We start from the raw sequence: 20,680 nt of genomic DNA, 5'->3' as shown, positions 1-20,680 counted from the left end.
ATTTTGAGATAGACCAATAGAGTAGAGCTTATCAAGGAGGAGGTAGTGATCAACCAAATCAAAAGCTTTGGAAAGATCAATAAAAATTGCACCTGTACGTAGGCCTTTATCAAAGGAGGAGAACACATCATTGGTGAATTTTAGCAGGGCTGTTGTGGTGGAGAAATTAGGTCTAAAGCCAGATTGGGTTGGAGATAAAATATTGCACAGATTGATGTACTGATATAATTGATTAAAAATAAGTTTCTCAAAAGGGGAGTAACTCTAGTACATTTCCATATGGGGGGAACTGAATAAGTAGATAAAGACATATTAAACTAGAAAAGCACTCGGAGAGCGCAGACCTCTGCCAAGCAACTCAAATTTCCCGCCATTTTATTATTTTATCCACTTCACTTCAACCGATCAAAACCAAAATTTTATCATCTGTTCCTTGTCCCATTATCAACATTTCCTGAAAATTTCATCAAAATCTGTTCAAAACTTTTTGAGTTATTTTGCAGAACAAACAAACAGACAAACAGACCAATACTGGCAAAAACATAACCTCCTTGGCGGAGGTAATAAATCAGCAAGGGGATACATTAGAACATGAGCTGCAAGTTTAACAAATTTAGCTTCCAAACCATCTGGACCAGCACTAATATTTTCTTTTAACTCATTTATAACATAAAATACATTAATAGGTAGAATTTTTCTAAAGGAAAAAGAACTGTTAGAGGTAGTGAAGTTTAAAGAGCCAGCCATATCATAAGAATTAAAGTGTTGGGAACCACAGAAAAATGAGAAATGACGGTTGAAAGCTTCGGAAATAAGTGGAGTTTCATTATTTATACATACCTGATTTAAGAGGTTTTTGTTAGTTTTATTGAGAGTATTGTTCAAATGTTTCCAGAACTGTCTAGGATTACGGAAATCCTGTGAAAAACTGTCTTTATAGTAGTTATATTTTGCATTCCTTGTTTTGGTTTTTACAAAGATTTCTCAAATATCTGTAGGTTTCCCAATCAGCAGCATCCTTAGACAAGTGATATTTGGTCCAGGCTTTATCCCTTTGTTTGAAAAGGCTGATAAGATGTGAGCTAATCCAGGGTAGGTGTCTACCTTTAACTCTAACTGTTCTTATGGGGGCATGTTTATCAATTATGTTCATAATTTCAGAGTAAAAAAAGTTCCATGCATCATCAACAAAAGGAATTAACTGAAATCTGTCCCAATTAATGCAAATTATATCTTGAATAAAACTATCTACATTAATGTTCTTGCATTGTCTCAGTCTAATATATTTAGTAGGCGCACTGGGGATTTTGATTTAGCAGACACAAAATATAACTTGTGAGAAAGTGATCACTTAAACAGTCAGACATAACACCGGATTTAATTATTCTTTCAGGATTAGTGACAAGTATCCAGTCCAACAGAGACGACAACAGATAATCAACTCTTGTAGGTTCCTTAATTAACTGAGTGAGGTTTACACTATTAATTAAATTCCTATCATTGGAGGAGGAGAAATCAAGTCAGTTACTATTGAAATCACTCAAGATAATCATTTCAATCACTCCTCTCCATAGACTGTGTGTTCGGTGCCGTGCGGCAAGTTCGGGCCAGGCTCGGTTATAATTGTCTCGGACTCTGGAAAATGCCTCCCGAGCCGCGCTCTAGTGTGCTCACCTGTGTGTGTGTGTGTGTGTGTGTGTGTGTGTGTGCGTGTGTGTGTGTGTGTGTGTGTGCAGGGTTCAACGCTAAGGTTTTTTTTTCACTTGCCCGGTCGGGCAAATTGGTCAGAGATCTACTTGCCCGAAGTCAGTTTTTACTTGCGCTATAAAAATTGTTTAATTTAAGCGGCTATCAAATAACAAAGACTGCAGTTATTTTTATGTTATGTAATCTTTATTCACACTGTATTTATTAATTAAAACAACATACGTCATGTATTGTAGCTTAATTCCTACACAAAATGACATTGTCAGGGCTTAAAGTGAAAAATTTGTCAATCATTCTCCGTCTATAATTTTGCGCCCTACTTGAGCCATGCCCACCTCTATTTATTTTTCACCCCTCTCTCCAGTTCTGCTGTATTAACACCGGGTTTAATATATTTTGCTTCCATCTCTCTGCCCTGCTCTACTCTACTTCAACGCTATTTAGCTCTCTCTCTACTCTACCAGTAGACTACCACATCCACCTGTTACACAAAACGCACACAGCAGTGTTTCCCCTAGGATGGAGTTGTAGCAGCAGAGGTGAAGCACGCGCATGAAAAATAATTTTCACATGCGTGAAACTTTTTTGTATGCTTGCAAAGCACAGCCTGCTGGGATGTTTCTATGTATCTACTGGCACCAGAAGGGCTCTTTAGGACTAAGTACATACAGTAAATGTGCGCACAGTATGAGCAGGTGAAATGTCTGTCTAGCTTACATATGAGGTGTCTCAAGATTTAGGAAAATACAGTTTTATTGAATATAATAAAAGTAAAAAGTCACTTGACATGCTGCTGTTTTGTGCTATGACCTATTTATGTGCTGGATGTTGTTATTTACGTGACAACGCCTGAACACAACACAAGCTCATGAGTGCCGTGCTACGCTGCTGTGTGAGCAGCTGTTTGTCTGTGCATAACAGCAGTCTGTTGATGGTTATTTACACAGTGTCCATAACAATAACTTTGTCAGTTGACAAACTGCACCGGGCTCGGGGTCAGGTTTGGTCAGGAAATTGCGGCCCGAGCCGCTCTAGCATGCTCACCTGTGTGTGTGGCGGAACTCCGCCGTGCGCGATACAGAAAGCAGAGGAGAATTGTTAACGCGTGACCATGTAGAGACAGAAATGACACGATGACATAACACCATAAATAGTATATTGTTATGTTATTATATGAAGCATCCGTCGCGCAAAATAATATCAATGGGGGCTGTGGGCAGGACATTGTTACACAGCTGTGCCTGTGACTTCAGGCAGAGAGACCGCTGCATCAGAGCCGAAGGAGCACGTTTTAAAATACATTTATTTTATCAATTAGTTATTAACTTTTACTATTTTTAGCAACTTGCCCGATCAGGCAAGTGAGTTGTTAGTTTACATGCCTGACCTTGAGTTTTATTGCCCCGGGCAATCCTTATTGTTGAGTCCTGGTGTGTGTGTGTGTGTGTGTGTGTGTGTGTGCGCGAGCGCGCACATGTCTGTGTGTGTGCACACGTGTCTGTGTGTGCGCATCGGGGCCGAATTCTGCCGTGGGCGACACAGAGCATAGGAGGATTGTAAACGTGCACCGTGTAGAGACAGAACTGACATGCCGTTGTGTAAACAAGATAAATAACATAACTCTTTAGTTAGTTTAATAAAAGGACAGGGCATAGACTTGTTCTATAGGAAAGGCGACCTTAAATGACTTGTGTGTGTGTGTGTGTGTGTGTGCGCGAGCGCGCACATGTCTGTGTGTGTGCACACGTGTCTGTGTGTGCGCATCGGGGCCGAATTCTGCCGTGGGCGACACAGAGCATAGGAGGATTGTAAACGTGCACCGTGTAGAGACAGAACTGACATGCCGTTGTGTAAACAAGATAAATAACATAACTCTTTAGTTAGTTTAATAAAAGGACAGGGCATAGACTTGTTCTATAGGAAAGGCGACCTTAAATGACTTCTGTTATGATCTGGAGCTACATAGAAAATAAAATTAAATAAAACTAACTTGATCTTCCCGGTGGAAAGTGATCAATTTAAATCATGAATCGGATTTGTTGTGAAAAAAATTCACTTTTTTTTTTTTTTAGGCCATATCGCCCAGCCCTATCTGAGAGTAAGACGGGTTGGGATGAGAGTCACAGGAGGACCAGCTGACTGTGAGCTTGACAGTTTTTTTTTTTACAGTGCAGACTGGGGAAACAGTCAAACAAGGGCTATTTTCAGTCTGGCAGGCAGTAGTATACTGGGAAATCACCATAGAGGAAGAGGGAGGGACTTGTGTGGGTGTGTGAGTGAGGTGAGACAGCAGTCAGTCACGTGGGTGATATTGCACAGCGTGCTGCAGATTAGCCTTGAACATGCTGCAGCCTAGCTTGTTGGGGTGGATGACATCGGACTTAAAAAAGGATTGGTGATTCCAAAACAGGTGGAAATTGTCAATGTAGCAAACATTGCAAGCCCTGCAGAGAGACTGGAGCCAGGTGTGAAAACAAAGGATCCTGCTGAACTTTTCTGACCCACAGCTGTGAGGAGAAAGCGGTCCACTGATGAAGATGGATTTTCCGCAGCTGTTAAGCAACTGTAAAAGTCACCTCGGATTGTCGATAAGCAGAGTCATTTGTCCCAACATGAAGAATTATTCTGTGGATGGAGGGCGGCAGTGTTTGGAGCAGATCTGAGAGCTTTGAAAAAAACAGATGTTTCTGGTTATTGAGTCCCCGTATATTAATGTAGTCGGAGGAAAAAGGGGGTGAGGAGATGCTGAATATGGGGTCTCATGGCTGGATGAGGTGAGCTGAGAGGTCGGTAGAGGAGAACATTCTACTGCAGCGAGACACACTCGGAGACCAGAAATAGAAGATCACCTGACACCCTACAGGTCTTGTGTTTGGAGCCATTTTGATGGCGAGAGAGTAGTGGATAAAAACACATAGAGCTGAGGAACGAGCCACCGCACAGCTACAGGCTCTCATTAGCAGCAGTAACACAGTAACATACACAACCCCCAAGCTGAAGCTCGAAGCCACAGACTGCGCCGCAAAAGACTCTCTTTAGCAGCTAAGCCACCAGCAAACAGTCACAGCACATACACACCCCGAACCTGGGAACAAGAGCCGCTGCGTGGCTATAGCCTCTTGCTTAGCAGCTAACGTTGACACAAAGCACACACCCACAGTAGTAAGCAGGGTAGCTGATTTAGCCAGAAAGACTGACAGGTCTGTCAGTGACAGCTGTTTAGCTTGTGTTTATATGACTGTGTCTGTAACAGATATGGTTATTCATGTATTTATTAGACTGAAAGAGCTCAGATAGCTCATGGGACGTAGCAAATTTGCCACTGACTCACAGTGGACAAAAGAAATTATACTGATATTATGAGCTCTAATGTCAGTAGTAATGTAATTTTTATATAGTGGGACGCAGAAATTATGAAAAACATTCCAACAGTCTTATTCCACAGTTCAGCACTACAGTTATTTGTCTTTTCATGTTTTAAACTATTATTTTTTAACATGTATAATGTGTTCATCATATAATGTGTTCATCAATCATTGATTTAGCAGACTTATACGAGCCTACTTCAGCCAGACAAAAATTCCTGCTTTGTACAAATAAAACCCCCAAGGCCCACATCATGTTTGTTTTTATACATTTAAAATTTTCAAAACCAAGGAAATATCTCTGGCATTTCTCTGTTTTTGCTGTAACGAAAATGTATTGAACCATGATGCCACTGTATCGTAGGTCTACTAATAGTTAATTGTTCAACTTCAGAAAATAGTTCTGACTAGGCTTTTTTTTCCTTTACTACTGCCAATACCAGCATTCCCAGTTAGATTAACAAAGGTATGGAGAAAATTTCAGATGTATATATACAGAGCGTAGTCTGCTGTCATACATTTGGTTGTGTGAGAAATACGACATACCAAACAATATTTCTTTAAATATTTACAGTTGACAAATTTCATCTCATCCACACAGAAATAACTGTTGTCTGTACCTCCATTGTCTATAAATTGAAGAAGTCACTGTCACTCACTTTAAAAATGGAAAGCAAATGAAAATTAATGTTGAGTATGACATGACTGTTGTTGTATTGATTTTGCTGAATTTACCATGTGAGCCGTAAGTAATTTAACAGCCCCCCTTTTTTACCCATCCTGTATTTGTTCATGCCGCAAAGAGCTTGACAATAACTTTAACACAGGCTTTTATTGGAGTATGTACATAGGTTGTGGGTCAACAGAATATAACTTTAATTACTGCCCAGTGAAACAATCACATATATTAGTTGGTAATTCTACAGATCAGTTTGATTTTATTCCATGCATTCTGTAGTTTTCTGTAATGTTGTCTAAACTGCTCTGCTGATTGGTCTTTGTCAATAAAATTTTCTTTCAGTCATCTGTTACTAAACGCCCCTCTGAAGTCTTTGCAACTTTTCAGTAACTCACACTCTGCGTCCTTGAACAATGTCCACGTAGTCCTCAGACCGGGCATAGTAGCCCTCTGCACTCAGGGCTCCCCAGAAGTTGCTCCACAGTCGACCAGCTCGAGTTATCATCGGTGCCACAATAGGACTAATGAACAAAGAAAGGAGTGTTACTACTGTATATTTCTTATTCATACATTTAATAAAAACATAACTCGTGCAAATACATTTTTATAATAGAAATTAAGAGATTTACTATATGTGTTATATATGTATATGCCCACAGCAGCCCCATGACATAAACTGGCACAAGATCATTGTTACTAATTCAATACTGGTGAATATACTTACAGGTTTTGTTCAATGAGAATTTTAAGTGTGTTCTCATTCTTTAAGACCACTTCAATGTCCAACATGAAGAAATAGTCACAGTCCTGGTCCTTCCGGCACGTATCACTGAAAGGAAGGACAGACACATGTTGTGTGACATTAAAGAGAAGGGCTACATACACAATACCACTGTCAAGCATCCCACGTATTTGCATGTATTCCAACACTGTGACGCTTCATTTTTGCCTGTGAGACACTGTGTGCACAAAAGCTCCTGCTATTTTCATTTAAGTCACCCTCCATTCAAAAATGTGTTTTCCTTCTGTTTGCGTTCCCTTAAATGTCTGACCTTGACTACACTGACCTGTATCTGTGCAAAGTTTGTCACTAGAGAGGTGTTTTCACATTTCCTTGCTTTATTGCACTGCCCTAAAATCTGAGATTGTCAAAAGAGCTCCAGCAACACTTGTGGTACGGAAAGAAACTTTATTGACCGACGCGTTTCGGCTTGTGGCCTTCATCAGGGTCATCCTTGGCCACAAGCCAAAACACGTCGGTCAATAAAGTTTCTTTCCATACCATAAGTGTTGCTGGAGCTCTTTTGACATTCTTCAGTGTTTCCTCACTCTCCATGCACCTTGTGAATCGGTGAAGTTGTGCCAGAAACCACTTTCTACCTCTAAAATCTGAGATTCAAATGTACACCAGGTAGCCAGATAAGGTATGTATCTAATGCGAATGCCAATCATTGTCTAATATAGGAAGAACGTATCAACGGGGGAAAAGACTTCGACTCAGCAACCGCAAAGAAGCCTGAAACTTCCAGCACAGAGCAGACTGTCAGAGAGACAAAAGTTAGGCCCAATCCCATTTCTACCCCTTAAATCTTCCACTTGGTATTGAGTGCCCTCATTTGCGAGATAACCCTTGATGAGGGAAGTGAGAAATATTAGGGTAGAGATCTTTCCCTAAGAAATGAGACATCACTTCATGCAAATCGGGGTGGCCGACGTGCAGGCATACGTCACATGGTGACGCAAGACACCGGTAGTCAATCAGGTTTGAAAATGCCGGCTCCAGTGCCTGTGCTGTGGCGCGTGCTATGTTTATTCTTCTCTGTCTGATGAATCAACAAAGAAGAAATGCTGAAAACAGGAGCCGCCTACGACATCTTCTAGTTCTGATCGATTTTGTTGGGGAAAGTCGATTTGTTTAAATATTTTGACGCTGTGTTCAACCGAGTTGCTGATGAGTTTACGCTAGTCTAACCATCTGTTGTTTGTATAGCCTACATTCTGATCATACAGTAACAAATTGTTTTCCAAAACTTGCCAAAGTTGCTGACTTCGCAAGGTGTTCTGGGAAATTTCATCCTACACTTTGTTTTAAGTGTGGGTCGGGGCTCCCTTGGACTCTAGGGTGGATTTTAAGTGTTGGAAACCACTTCCACGACCTCAATTCTGTTTTAGGACACCACTAGCTTAAAAGTGAATGCACACAACCAAGTGCAAGTGGGTATTTCTAGGGTAATAATAAGTGTGAGTATTGGGACCGGCCGTTAGTATTTGCATAGTGACAGTTTTGACAGTAAACATGGAAGAGTGTACAACTTTTGGATGAAAACCTGACCAACATATTCGCATTTCATAGCTTTTCATAGGAAAATATATGAAAAATTTGTGAATACAGCCTGACCAAACCAACGTGAACACACTGTAACATCATTGCAGATATTATTGTATAAAATGTGTAAAAATTCACTCCCCGTGCAGTTGTTATTAAAGTTGGCATCACCTATAGAGACCAAAATGGGTTTTTTTTTATTTTTTATTTTTTTACCAGGCTGTAAACATGTTTATTTCTGCTGTATATTTGGGCATTTTTACATAGCATTCTACGGGGACTGACTGGCTTCTGGAGCCAGCCTCAAGTGGACATTCATGAAACTGCCATTTTTTGCATTTCTGAGTTGGCTTAATTTTTTAGCCCAGAGGCTGCCCCATGATCATGGATGGATGGATGGCTGGATGGATAGATGGATGGATGGATGGATGGAGAAATGTCCCCTGATCAGCAGATGAATGTTTAAACAACATCACATCTGTGCATCGATCACTCTGTACAGTGAAGAACAACACCTTTTTGACTGGAGAGGGACTTTCAGTAAATGACCACACTGCTTCTCGTAAAGCCTCTCAAACTGCTTCTTTAGGATAGAGAAAACACTACAGGATTTGCACCATAAACCAAGTAAATATAAAATTAACATACACAACTTCTTTCTGTCAGTGTGTTAAAGGAACACATTTTCCCACACAATTTCATTGATAAAGTTCCAAAACTTTCCATAATTTTTTTTAAGGACTAATAAAAGAGAACATTCACAATGGGTAAAATGAAGAAATGTATAGTATACTCCAAATGATAATTATTTTATCAAAATTAATCAGCAACCTTTTCCAGTCTCTAATAGTTAGTTATGCTCATACTCACTTCAAATACTTAAAACTACAGGCACAGTCATATTAGCACTTACTGTATATCAGTCTGGCACTGATGTTCAAGCATGAGGGAAAAGAAAACTGATTATACTATCTGTACTAACTGTATTCTTCATGCAATTAATTATAAACTCATTACTGGATGCAAATGTATCCATAGGCATATCCTTTTTTTAAAGCCTTGGAAGTAGACATGGAAGATTATCTACAGAGGACTGACAACAACAACAACAAGACATTTTATTACACACAACACATTCGAGGACTTTTCCAAAACAATCAATGATTTTGACTAATTCCATGACTTTTCCAGACCTGGAACATGTGATTGTGACATTCCACGACAGTTCCAGGTTTCCATGAACATGGGAGCCCTGGTTAAAGTATTCATTCTAAGGTGACCACATATGACTTTGTGTAACACACTTTCTTTAGAAATACACTGTCATACAGCTGACCACTATGTGGAACTCACAAGCCCAGGTTGCGGGAGGCAGCTTCATCCATCTCCTCTTCAGGCCTGATGAACTTCACCTCCTGATAAAGGCTTCCATGATCCTTCAGGAAAGAGCTGACCTGTTGCTCATGATGAGCTTCCTGGAGGGATAGATAGATAGATAGATAGATAGATAGATAGATAGATAGATAGATAGATAGATAGAAAAAGAAGTGCAGAGCAGGAGCAGTCTGAGTTACTACAGACTCTGAAAGCAGCACTAAATAAGCAGATATGAGCGTTGGTGACAGCAATGTCATGTCATTATGGTATACATTTGTACTACCAGTAGCTTTTTTCCACAGATGACAGTGCCCTAGCAAGGGGCTTTTATTCGGACAACAAGCTCTTAAAATCAAACAGGTTTACTACCTCTGCCTGTTTTGACTTGGTTTTCACTCTCGTCATATATATATATATATATATATATATATATATATATATATATATATATGTATACACGGGCTTTTAGGATAGTCAACATGGACAACATTTCATAACTTTTTAATGACCTTTCATGAAACCACTATCAGAAAAAAATCTTCTTGCCCCACTTGCCAGACACTTTTCCAACATATCAGAATCAAACTCTATTCAAACATAATTTCAGCTAGCTGGCATACAGTAAGGGAGAGATGGAACATGGAGAGAAAATGAAGAAACATATGTGATGGTAGCAAAGCGTCACTTTAACGTATATTAGTCTGCATTTCGATGATAGCTACAGAAAATTAATCTGCCATTATGTTACATTATGTGGAAGGTTATCCATGGAAGATTACTGTAACAATTTCATTACACACACAACAAAATTCCATAACCTTTTCCAAAACTTTCACTGCTTTTTCAATGTCTTTCCATGTCTGTGGGAACCCTGAAGCAAGTGCAGAACTGAGAGCCTTAATGTCAGAATAAATATTTCGTTTGGACTTCGCCTTGTTTTCAGCCTTTTTTTTTTTTTATACATTCTGGTTACGTCATGCTGCACTCCCTGCTAGTACTGAGTTGATAGTTCCTGTTTGCATTGAAATCAAATTGATTCCACTGATATCAGGACTGTGTTTATGATGTGCATGTGTTTACATCTGACTGAGTTATGGTTCTCAAAAAAAAAAAAAAAAAAAAAGGTTTGGGTTTAAAGGGGTTACTGAGCTTTCATTTCAGTCCTTTGTTATGTTCTTTTTTTTACTTTACAAGTTAGTGTAGTGAATGAAACTAAAAACCCAAATCATTCTTCTGCGGCACAGCTCATTGGCAGCTTTGAAGTAGTTTGGTGTCTTGCAATTCATGTTCTCCATCGTACCAAGATTATCTCCAATCCCAGTAGTTATTAAGACGCACCACTTTACATGGCCCGCATGCGCCAGGCTATAAAAGCCCTACCTTGCACATGCACCCACTGATTCATTGATTTCAACCTGTCGGAGTCCACGTGAGAGCAGAAAGAAAAAGAGAGATGAGTTTAGTGTTCTGTCCACTTACCTTAGTTTAGGTTGGAGAGCTGGCCCTCACTGGTCCTTCTCGAGAATAGCTAATCACTGTTTCTTCTTTTTGACAATAAGGAGTGAAACAGTTAAGAGGGGTGCCATGTCCGTGTATTGAATCTGTCTGTTTATGCACGGTTGAGGCATAGCAGCTGGCTCAAGCCTGACTTAAGCCATGTTTCCACTTACATATGTGACTGCTGTCTGTACATGGATGATGCCTCTAGTGTTCAACGCAGGGAAGTACATTTCTTTACAGATGGATAGAAACCTGATAGAAACTACCTGTAACCACGGGGGATACGCTAATTTTGTCACGTTTTTCACCATCCAGCAGTCTGGAATATGCAGGACATTAGTGCTGCACGATTTGATAAAAATGTGCGACTGCAATTTGAGTGGACAATATCGCGATTAGCAATTGCGATTACAGTATAATAAAAAAAAAAGGTATCATTAGTCTTCTTGCTTGATTCAGTGTTTCCCCTACATTATATTAGGAGGGCACTGACCTGACCTGACATAGTTATTGTTATGGACAGTGTAAATAACCATGAACAGACTGGGCACAGTCAAACACGCTGCTCAGGGGCCTATCAGTGCGCTCTTCTGCCTCCACTATTACAGTATCAGTGGGGGTGAGCAGACTGTGTCACATGGGAACGTCCCTGCTCCTGGGTACTTTGCTGGGTTGGATAGGAGCTCCTCCTCGCCCGGGTCAGAGGAGAAGGTAGACATTCTTGGCCTTGGGCTCCTAGAGGACAAGGAGTTGTCCTCAGAGGGGCAGCAGGTGCTTGTGAGGGAGCATGACCAGCAGTCACCTCTCCTTAAGTAAATTATTGGCTGAGCTGCTTTGGCTCTGGGGCTTGAACTGCCAGGTGGCCAGGGTCCCGCCCCCTTCCATTTCGATGATGAAACAGGGGGGCGACCTGCACGGTTCCTCGTGCTTCTCCTTTCTGACATCGAGGAGATGGTAAGGAGTCAGTTTGCAAAACCAATGGCAGGGGCATGCTGGTCGGGGCTCTGTAGTTGTATGGCTGCTGTTGACATTTGGGGGATGATAGGCTGTGGTAATGGATGGTTTGATGGGAGAATGCATGGAGTCATGGCAACACGGGTGCCATGCTATCCCTGTACCAGCGCCATCTGGTTGGTCAGCTGGAGGAGGAGTGTAGTACAGATCTAATAGCCGAACTACAATGTGTCTCCTCACTTCTTCCAAAGCTCATGAGGTAGCAGGGTGAAGAGGCTAGCAGTGCTTTGGCAAGTTTTTAGGTGGCCAGGCGCCATCTCTGGCTCTCACAGTCCATGCTGCAGCCAGAGGATAGGGCATGTCAGCTCAAACTTCCTGTTGAGCCACCTGCCTTGTTTGGGCCTGACACATCCATGATGATTCAGCAGGGCCAGGAATCCCTTCGCTGTGTTAAGGAAGTGTCAGGCCCCTTGAAGTAAGGTAAGGGCTGGCAGCGGCATCAGCCACAGCAGCCCAAGCAATCTCAGCCTGCTTGGGTTCAGGAAGATATGTCGGGGCTGGACGCAGCACAGCGTGGCAAGTCTAAATGGGACCGAAGACATAGCAGTGGCCAGGGGCCACCCAAGCCCACGCCTCAGTCCTTATGCAGTATCACCCCCAGCCTTCCCTTGCCCTCACGCGACATGGGAGGCTCTGGCGGTATCGTTTACAGTTCCAAAGCACTCCTCCTCTGACAAGGGTGGCTGCATTTTCAATCATTGCAGACCACCAGCACAGGGAGGTTTTGTGCTCGGAGATCTTCACAATCATGACAAAGTTGGCTATCAGGGAAGACAAACTCAACAGAGTGAAGTCAGTCAGACAACAGCAGAGAGGCTGCGGTGCAGATGAAGGGAATATAATTTCAAGATTACTCTGGGCAGCAACAGCTACGCTTTTTACTATAAATAAGTGCGATAAAACCTCTGCCAACCAAGCCAATACTTAATCAATACATGTGATCAGCATGTAGAAAGCCATATTTCAATCTGCTCTGTTCGCAGTCTCTCATTCACTGCTATTATGATTTACGATCGCGGTCGACACAAGCACATGCTAACAGCAAACTGTTAAAGACAAACTAAAATGAAAGCTGTCTGTATGTAGGCTAACACTTTATCTTAAAATGTACCTGCCTGAGGCAGCCGACCTGCAGACAGTGAGTCTCCTAGGTAGAGGGGGGACAGCAGTAACAGTGCCAGGTCACCATCGGTCAGGCATCCCTCCTCCTCTTTCATCTCTCGCTAGCGTGTGAAAGCCGGGCCAATATTAATCTTTGTTTGAGCTCTTTATTTTATCGCTCTCCCATTTTCTTTTCTTTGTTCTTTGACACTACTTTTCTTTGTCGCTTCAGCCATGACAACCACGTCTAACTTCATTCACCTCGGTTCGGCTATGCTACCCTAAAGAGAGGAGGGGGATATGACGTATGCCGTAAAGCAGCCAAATTTTGTAGTCTTTTTTTTGTGTCTGGGTTCCTACCCGAACCCTGAAACTGCATAGTGCCAGTGCAAGTGAAACATCCTATTGTGAGTTGATGTACATCACAAGGATCGTGGATATATATTTTGAGGGCTCAAAAACTACATTGTGTTGCTTTAAGATTTTTGATTTTTCACATCGATTACCCCAGATGGGGATAATTCACATAGTTATGATATAACTGCTGGGTGGAGAGATAATCACCTCACTCAGAGAACCAAGGTTACAGTGTAACCAAGCAACCAGTAATAATGGTGACCTCAACTTTACATTCAGATCTGAACTCATAGGGAGTCAGGACATGGCCTGCAAAGACTTAAAAAGCACACTAATGGGCAACTGACACATTTATAGACTTAACCCCTTTACAGGGCCAATATCCTACATTCCAAGATGTGGAAATGAAAGTTACACACAGGGAACAAACATAACTTTTCAATGCAAAGTTAAACCTACAGAGCAAGTGGGCAAATAATTCCTGAGAATCACTGAAATGTATCGAAATGTATTGAACCCCCTGGACAGCAGACTGTAAAACAAAGAGAAGCCAAAAGGTTTTTTTTTTCTCCTGACAGGATTATAGAATGGAGCAATGCCTCTGGCCACGCTGTCACCAGGCGCAGAGGAATAATGTTATGGTTGATCTACCGACCACTTTGTCTCTAGCATACATTATATCCCCACAGGCCCATCTACATGAGTATATCTGGCTATGCTGCTGTTACCTTGTTGTAGATGAAGAGTTTAAGTCTGTTCTTTGGATACTGGAGCTTCAGTAGGCGCTCAAAGAACACTGTCACAAAAGGGGTGGGCTGCTGAATGAAGATGCCAATAACCACCAGAGGGTACTCACTCTCCTGTTGGAAAAAACAAGCATCATAGAAGTTCCAGGACATTATTAATTCTATTTGGCACCAAATGTTGATGGAACAAAACACCTGAACTGTTAAAACCATCCTTAGTACCGATTAAATTCAATCAGGGGATGTGATCACAAAAGCCTGTGAACAGACCTTCAGAGCTGTCAGTGGGTGGAGGTCCTCATGACACACTGTGCATCCTGTCTCAAATGTCCATGTGTTGGGGATGTAGTTACCCAGGTAGTTGATCTGGAGCTGGAAAACAAATAAGTGTTCTTGTTGGTTATCATATCTCAATCCAACGCCCCGTGCCTAGTAAAAGAAAATAGCTTTAAATGTCTTAACAACAACTACAAATACTTTGACTGGCTGATTTACTGGACACAAATATTCTTAAATAATATTATTGGCAGGAAGAATAAAAGATGGATCATGAATGCTCCTTTAACCTCGAACCCTCTGGGTGGGTGGGCAGGTGTACATGTTTGATTGACAGCTGAGCTGGCAGGGCACCAAGACACACTGTCACAAACCTGTAGCTTACAAGCCACAAACAAACAGTGGGCTCGTTTTTGAGCCAGGGCTGCACAGATTTGATCACCAGTGATCGCTGCACAGTGCACGCTGGTTAGATTTGTCTCCGACTTCATCCTGACTTGCTCTGACATCATGCTAAAGTGGACAACGATATTCTCACAAGATCTCACAAGAAGGTTTATTCTCTTAACAGAATACATGCTGTTACTGATGGAGACGTCTGGGAGTCACAGACTAAATACATTTATCATAGACTACAGAGAGTCTATTGAATTTTAACACTGGACTGTTTTAATTACTTAAGTATTTTACAACACAGAGACTTGCAGCAAGTGAGATGTGAGGATTCTTAAAATAACATCTGTGCAGATGTGAAGCCCTGACTATGTCTGACTGATTTTTAATGAAAGCTGTTGTCTTATACTTCTTTCCCCTGTGTTTGACTGTTAGACTGATGTTCAGTTTAGATGTAGTTGAGGGGACTGGTCTGCTTTGCAGCAGCAAACTGATATGATGCTGATGCAACTGACAATTCATGTAAAATGGAGGTTGAACTATGAATAAAAATTACAAATCGCATGTAAAGCATTTCAGTGGGCTACTGTGTCGTTCTTAAAACACTTGAAGATTTACAACAAACTGATATGTGGGTCTGATAAAACTTTTAATAAGTCAGCATCAAATCAAACAGGATATGAGTTTACTTGTGACTTCCTGTACAGACTGAAAGCTGCTGGAAACCTAGCTTGTTACTTTTGTGGACGCTACTGCGCTACTTGGTCAGTTGATCAACTTCACTACTGAAAAGCTATTTGCCTCAGAAAGTAGAGACGTTACCACCACGCTACTGAGAAATAAGTTTGTAACGTCGCTACGTGTAGTGACACTACTGCCCAACACTGGATGTAGAAAAAAAACAAGTGTCACCAAGGGGCATGTGGACCACTCTGAGTAACAGGCTGACTGCTGATAGTGCCCTGTGCTTCCACCTCTCGCTCCTCCACAGCTCCATCCCCTCACCCCAAAAGTCACTTCTGGCTCCAAAAAACAACAACAAAAAAACAAGATGGCCGAAGTGCTGAACTCGAGGCTTCACAACGGGAGTCTATAAACCAATGGGTAATGTCACAGTAGCATGGTCCATTATTTTTACAGTTTATGAGTGTCACAACAGTTTCAGACTAAGTTCAGACAAAGTGTGAACAGAATCACTGAGTGAACACCCGCACATACTGCTGATCTTGCCTGAAGTTGCTCTGATGGTTAGCTTTATGGGGCTACAGTGTTTAGCATGTGATTTTTGGGTATGGTTTGATAGGTCAGTACCTTCGTTGGTCCGTTCCCATGGATGATGACAGGTAGGGTGTCATGCAGAACATTCCTGGCTCGTACCCGTCCATCCTCAAACTTCAGTACCACTTCGTCTGGAAACACACACACACACACACACACACACACACACACACACACACACACACACACACACACACACATTATGCAGTGATCAATGTTTATGTATTTCACAATGGTTCTAATGGGTTACAATTAATGATGTGGTAAAAGACATATGCACCAGGAGTTAGGTCGTATACACTGTTATGTCCCTTTTCAACAGTCACGGGCTGGCTTGAAGGTGTGTCTATATACTGATGATGGCTTGTCTTGAGTGATGATGTTCAAATGCAGTGGACTGATCCAGTCTAGATTATGTTGGTACGAGCCTGTTGTTTGCAGCTCTGCATCAACATCGCACTGTGGCTGTTTCTGCTTTTACTTTCCTCCTATTATTAGACTTGCCTTTATTGAAGAGAAGCTGCTAACAAAGTTCCGCTAATTCAGTATTAACACATTTCATTTCCTATAGATTCTTCACAGTAAAGGTCCCTCATTATTTTATGTAAAAACTTTTATTGTAAAGCAGCAAAAAACGGAAATGTTGAGTTTTCGAGCAGCAACTTCACATAACTTCTAATACAGCTGATAGTGAACATGAAACTGTAAAATAAAGCAGATATCTAAAGTAAAAACTGGATGCAGGAGAGAAACTAAACTCCAAACCACAGAGATTCAGTTAGAAGCTACAAAAGTACTGAGAGCTGAACACACAGAGACTTTTACAAACGCCTTTCTCTCTGGTCTCCTGCAGACATAGGTGAGGAGAGTCTCACACGCTTATTTGGGAGGGAGAAGGGGGGTTGTTGGGGATTGGCTGTGGTTGGTGAGACATCATTGCTATCCGCTTGCAGGCGGGCGGCCCGGCTTTTGGACCTACTCCAGTGAAGGTCCATCTCTGGAGCAGCTTGGCCTGACTCAGCGCAGCCAAGAGTATAAATGGAAAAAGTGTATTAGTGACCGCTCCTGTGTGGATATTAGAGCAACTAACATAAAGTTGTGCTTTGGTGAAAAACAGTTATGTTAAACTGACATAATGTGACACATTTACTGTGTGTCTGCTGTACTCAAAATGTTACTGTATTGTACTAAACTAAAAGTTTTGAATGTAAGCTGTTTCCAACAAAATTACGTTGAGTGAGCAAAATGGGGTTTACAGTGTGGACACAGAGTTAGCTTGTTTTCTGTTGGACAGGTAGGTGCCAGTGGTAAGCTTAGCCGGCTAAGTATTGGCTTTTCCTTGACCACAAATATAGCCTTCCTATATAGCTTGCAGTGTACATACAAGCAGTGTGGGGAGGAGGGGCCCTGAGGGAGTCCATTCATACCTCCAGACTCCTGGTATTGTCACATCTCTCTCTCAGTAAACTAACAAATTCTTTCCCCTGCTTCAAAAGAAAAAAAAAATGCTGCAGACACCACAGACAGTTCAGCTCATGTCTCAACCTGCAGCCCTGCCTAAGTCATTGCAACTGTAAACCCCATCAGCTCTGAAACCTGTAAGGTGATGATATATCAGTAATTTATTTACCAGATTAGTGACTGGACAGAGAGAGAAACACAGGAAAGAGCCAGAGAAGAAGTTAAACGCTGGTTACCAACAGGTTTTCTGAAAGACTTGTAGCTAGTGTAATTTTCCAAAGCAGTGTGAAGACAAGTCATTACATAAGCAGCTATAAAACAGACACAGTACTCTTACTGTTACACTGTGGACTGTTAACACGCTAATTCAATATCTGCCCATGAAGTGGTCTCAGTCAATATATTACCAATAATAGCATAATGTCAATTAGGGATGCACTGCAATATTGTCATGTCATTTGTATCTGCAGGTATTAGCTTAAATATTGTCGGGGAATGAACTGAACCACGACTGTGTGTACCTTTACACCCCCACTGCTCAATAGCTCATACAGAGTGCACAACCTGAGATCATCAGCGGGACAGAATGCTGGTTAGTGTCACATGTTGTAGATGGCATGAAGCACTCTCGAAATAAGTTGCCTTGTGGATACCATACCATGCCAAATGGGGAAAATATATTGATTTTATTAAAGGGCCATGATCTTTAAGAAAGCTGCCTTTTATAGGACCACGGTACACCCCCTTGACTAGACTGTGGACCTACCAAGTTAGATCTAGTGCGATGTGGTGAAGTAACCTTTACTCCTGCTGTCTAAACCCACCATTTAAGACTATAACTATTAGACAACTGAATGCCTTTGAACATGTTTTGTTTTATTGTTGTTTTACTGTAGGTGGATATCCTGTTAGGGTGTCTGTATTGTTTTGTTTGTTACTGTAACGTTAAAAAAAAAAAAAAAAAAGTTGCCTTGTGGCTGATAAGAAACATACCATTTCTTGAAGGTGTTATTGGAAGGGTGCACTTAAGCAATATTACATGAGAGGGTGTGCTTTAACGTCATTTGTGGCATGACAGTGATGCAGTCAGGACGTATCACTGAAGTGCCACAAATGATATTTAAGCACAACCTCAAATGTAATATTGCAATTACACAACTATTACCAACAAAATAAAATATATAATCAAAATATATTCATGTCGAGGGGCTATTAGCTCTCAAAATAAAATAAAAAATTAAAAAAACATCTATTTTGTAGCAGTTTTGAAGCCTTCTGGTATTTGCCCTGACAGTTACAACATTTTGTTAAAATCTAAACTAGACATGTGAAGGCTTCTTCTCTGGGTCATGCCATCTGGAATGGTGGCTGAGACTCCATGTTCTTTGTTCACCAAACAAAGGACAGTAATTTGGTCCTTATCTCCACAGGAAGCCTCATTCTCACACCTAAGTGAGAAACCAGTCTTCAAACCTGATTAGGCACTACTGACACAGTGACATGTCACTCTGTGATGTCACCAAGCACACTTAAAGGCTAGTTCACATTACACGATTTTCACCCAGATTTTGCGTCATGGAGACTATCGTAATCTTTCTTTTCTTTTCATACCTGGCGACGTGTGTTTCTGTCATCAGGAGTCTCACCAACTGCGTTATGACTTGTGTGCGCACTAGGGGTGACCCCGAATAGTCGATGATTCGGTGATTCGATTCGGAGAAGTCTGATTCGACTGCCAGTCTCGCCGTCGAATTGTCGCAAAAAGTGGTTATGAAACAAGACCGTACCATTCTGACTATATGGGGGTGCTCACTGCTGCTGAACATCTTGATTTGACATAGACTGTATTTGTTTTCTAGTATTTCATGATATATAGCCTATTTTGATACAAACATCAGCCTAATTTCTGTTAATAAAAAATTGAAAATGACGAGTGTGTTTAATCAGTAGGCATAATCATTACTATGCATGAATAAATCACCCAGTCGCTCGATCCAAATAAGCAGAGGTGAGTGAGTGTGCTGCACGACCATCAGAACAGCATCGAGGCCTACAGTGATTTTAAGTTAAAGTCCCAGTGATTGTTACACACCTGAGTGTGTGAAATTTGTTCACCGCATTTGACCCATCCCCTGAGGGAGCGGTGGGAATCATGTGGTGATGATTTACGGTGGCGGAGCGCATAAACAAACACTCTGGAGGAGGTATGTGCTCTCAAATCAAACTTTTTTGAAGGATTATTCGTTTACCTGAAGTGTCTTGAAACGAATTTCACCGCCGATTGTTTTCTTGATAGACTCTGATTTTTTATTTGGCTACTTTATTAACAACGTGGCCAAACAACTGAGAGCAGTGACGCACGGTCCGTGTGGATGAACTTGTATGAACCTAAGTTGATTAATTAAGTAACTTGAAGTCAGAAAGAAGGAAAACTGTTCCTAAACCTTTTGATGATGTTTTTGGGTGTTTATTTGTGAATGAAATGGCAAGTTCTGACGAGTCAGAAACGACTCCTGTTAAAGACATGGATGAGGCTGCAGCACGTCTGCACTTATCTAGAGCCTCATACCTTGATGAAGTGAAAGGAATAAAGATAAAGATAAAATGATAACCCTTTTACTTTTATTATTACTATCTCATTATGCCAACTGAAGAATTAAATTTGTTTATTTGGCTGTTTTAGCTCTGACACAACGGAAACTGACGTAAATGAGCTCATGAATCAATGAGGGGGAAAACAACATGATTCGACGATTATTCGGCTAAAGGAAAAATCTGTCAAATCAGATTCGACTATGAAAATTCTTAGTCGGGGACATCCCTAGTGCGCACACCACAAGATTTCTCCAGGCAGCAGAATTCTTTTTAAGTCTACATTCCAACTGCACCCCCAGTATTCTCTGTATTGTGGACCTCATAGAAATTGCCCTCACGTGGTGGTGGTGATATTAACTCTCTCGTTGTCAAAAGAGAAGCATTGTGGATATATACCCTGGACACTTTGGCTCCTAAAGGGCTCGATGTGGTGTTCGACTTGAGGCCCTTTCTGTGACTTTGTTGGCTTTGGGTATTGTTTCCGTTTTTCGTTCTTCATTGTGAT

At 41.3% G+C, this 20,680-nt stretch overlaps 1 protein-coding gene across 2 annotated transcripts in view; it reads right to left on the bottom strand.

The window, feature by feature from the left end:
* The window catches only part of plod1a (procollagen-lysine, 2-oxoglutarate 5-dioxygenase 1a), a 75,250-nt gene that overhangs the window by 30,449 nt on the left and 24,121 nt on the right, over positions 1-20,680 (bottom strand). For both annotated transcript variants that reach the window (XM_049581663.1, XM_049581662.1), the window contains exons 7-12: positions 16,153-16,250; positions 14,443-14,544; positions 14,155-14,286; positions 9,431-9,552; positions 6,476-6,580; positions 6,147-6,272 (exon numbers count right to left, since the gene is read on the bottom strand). In XM_049581663.1, coding sequence (XP_049437620.1) covers positions 6,147-6,272; positions 6,476-6,580; positions 9,431-9,552; positions 14,155-14,286; positions 14,443-14,544; positions 16,153-16,250 — 685 coding nt within the window. The remainder of the gene's footprint in view (positions 1-6,146; positions 6,273-6,475; positions 6,581-9,430; positions 9,553-14,154; positions 14,287-14,442; positions 14,545-16,152; positions 16,251-20,680) is intronic.

The sequence above is a fragment of the Epinephelus fuscoguttatus genome, linkage group LG7 (assembly GCF_011397635.1).
Source record: "Epinephelus fuscoguttatus linkage group LG7, E.fuscoguttatus.final_Chr_v1".
In the NCBI taxonomy this organism is placed as follows: domain Eukaryota; kingdom Metazoa; phylum Chordata; class Actinopteri; order Perciformes; family Serranidae; genus Epinephelus; species Epinephelus fuscoguttatus.
The sequence above is the reverse complement of the archived record's forward strand: the minus strand, read 5'-3'. Positions and strand labels throughout refer to the sequence as shown.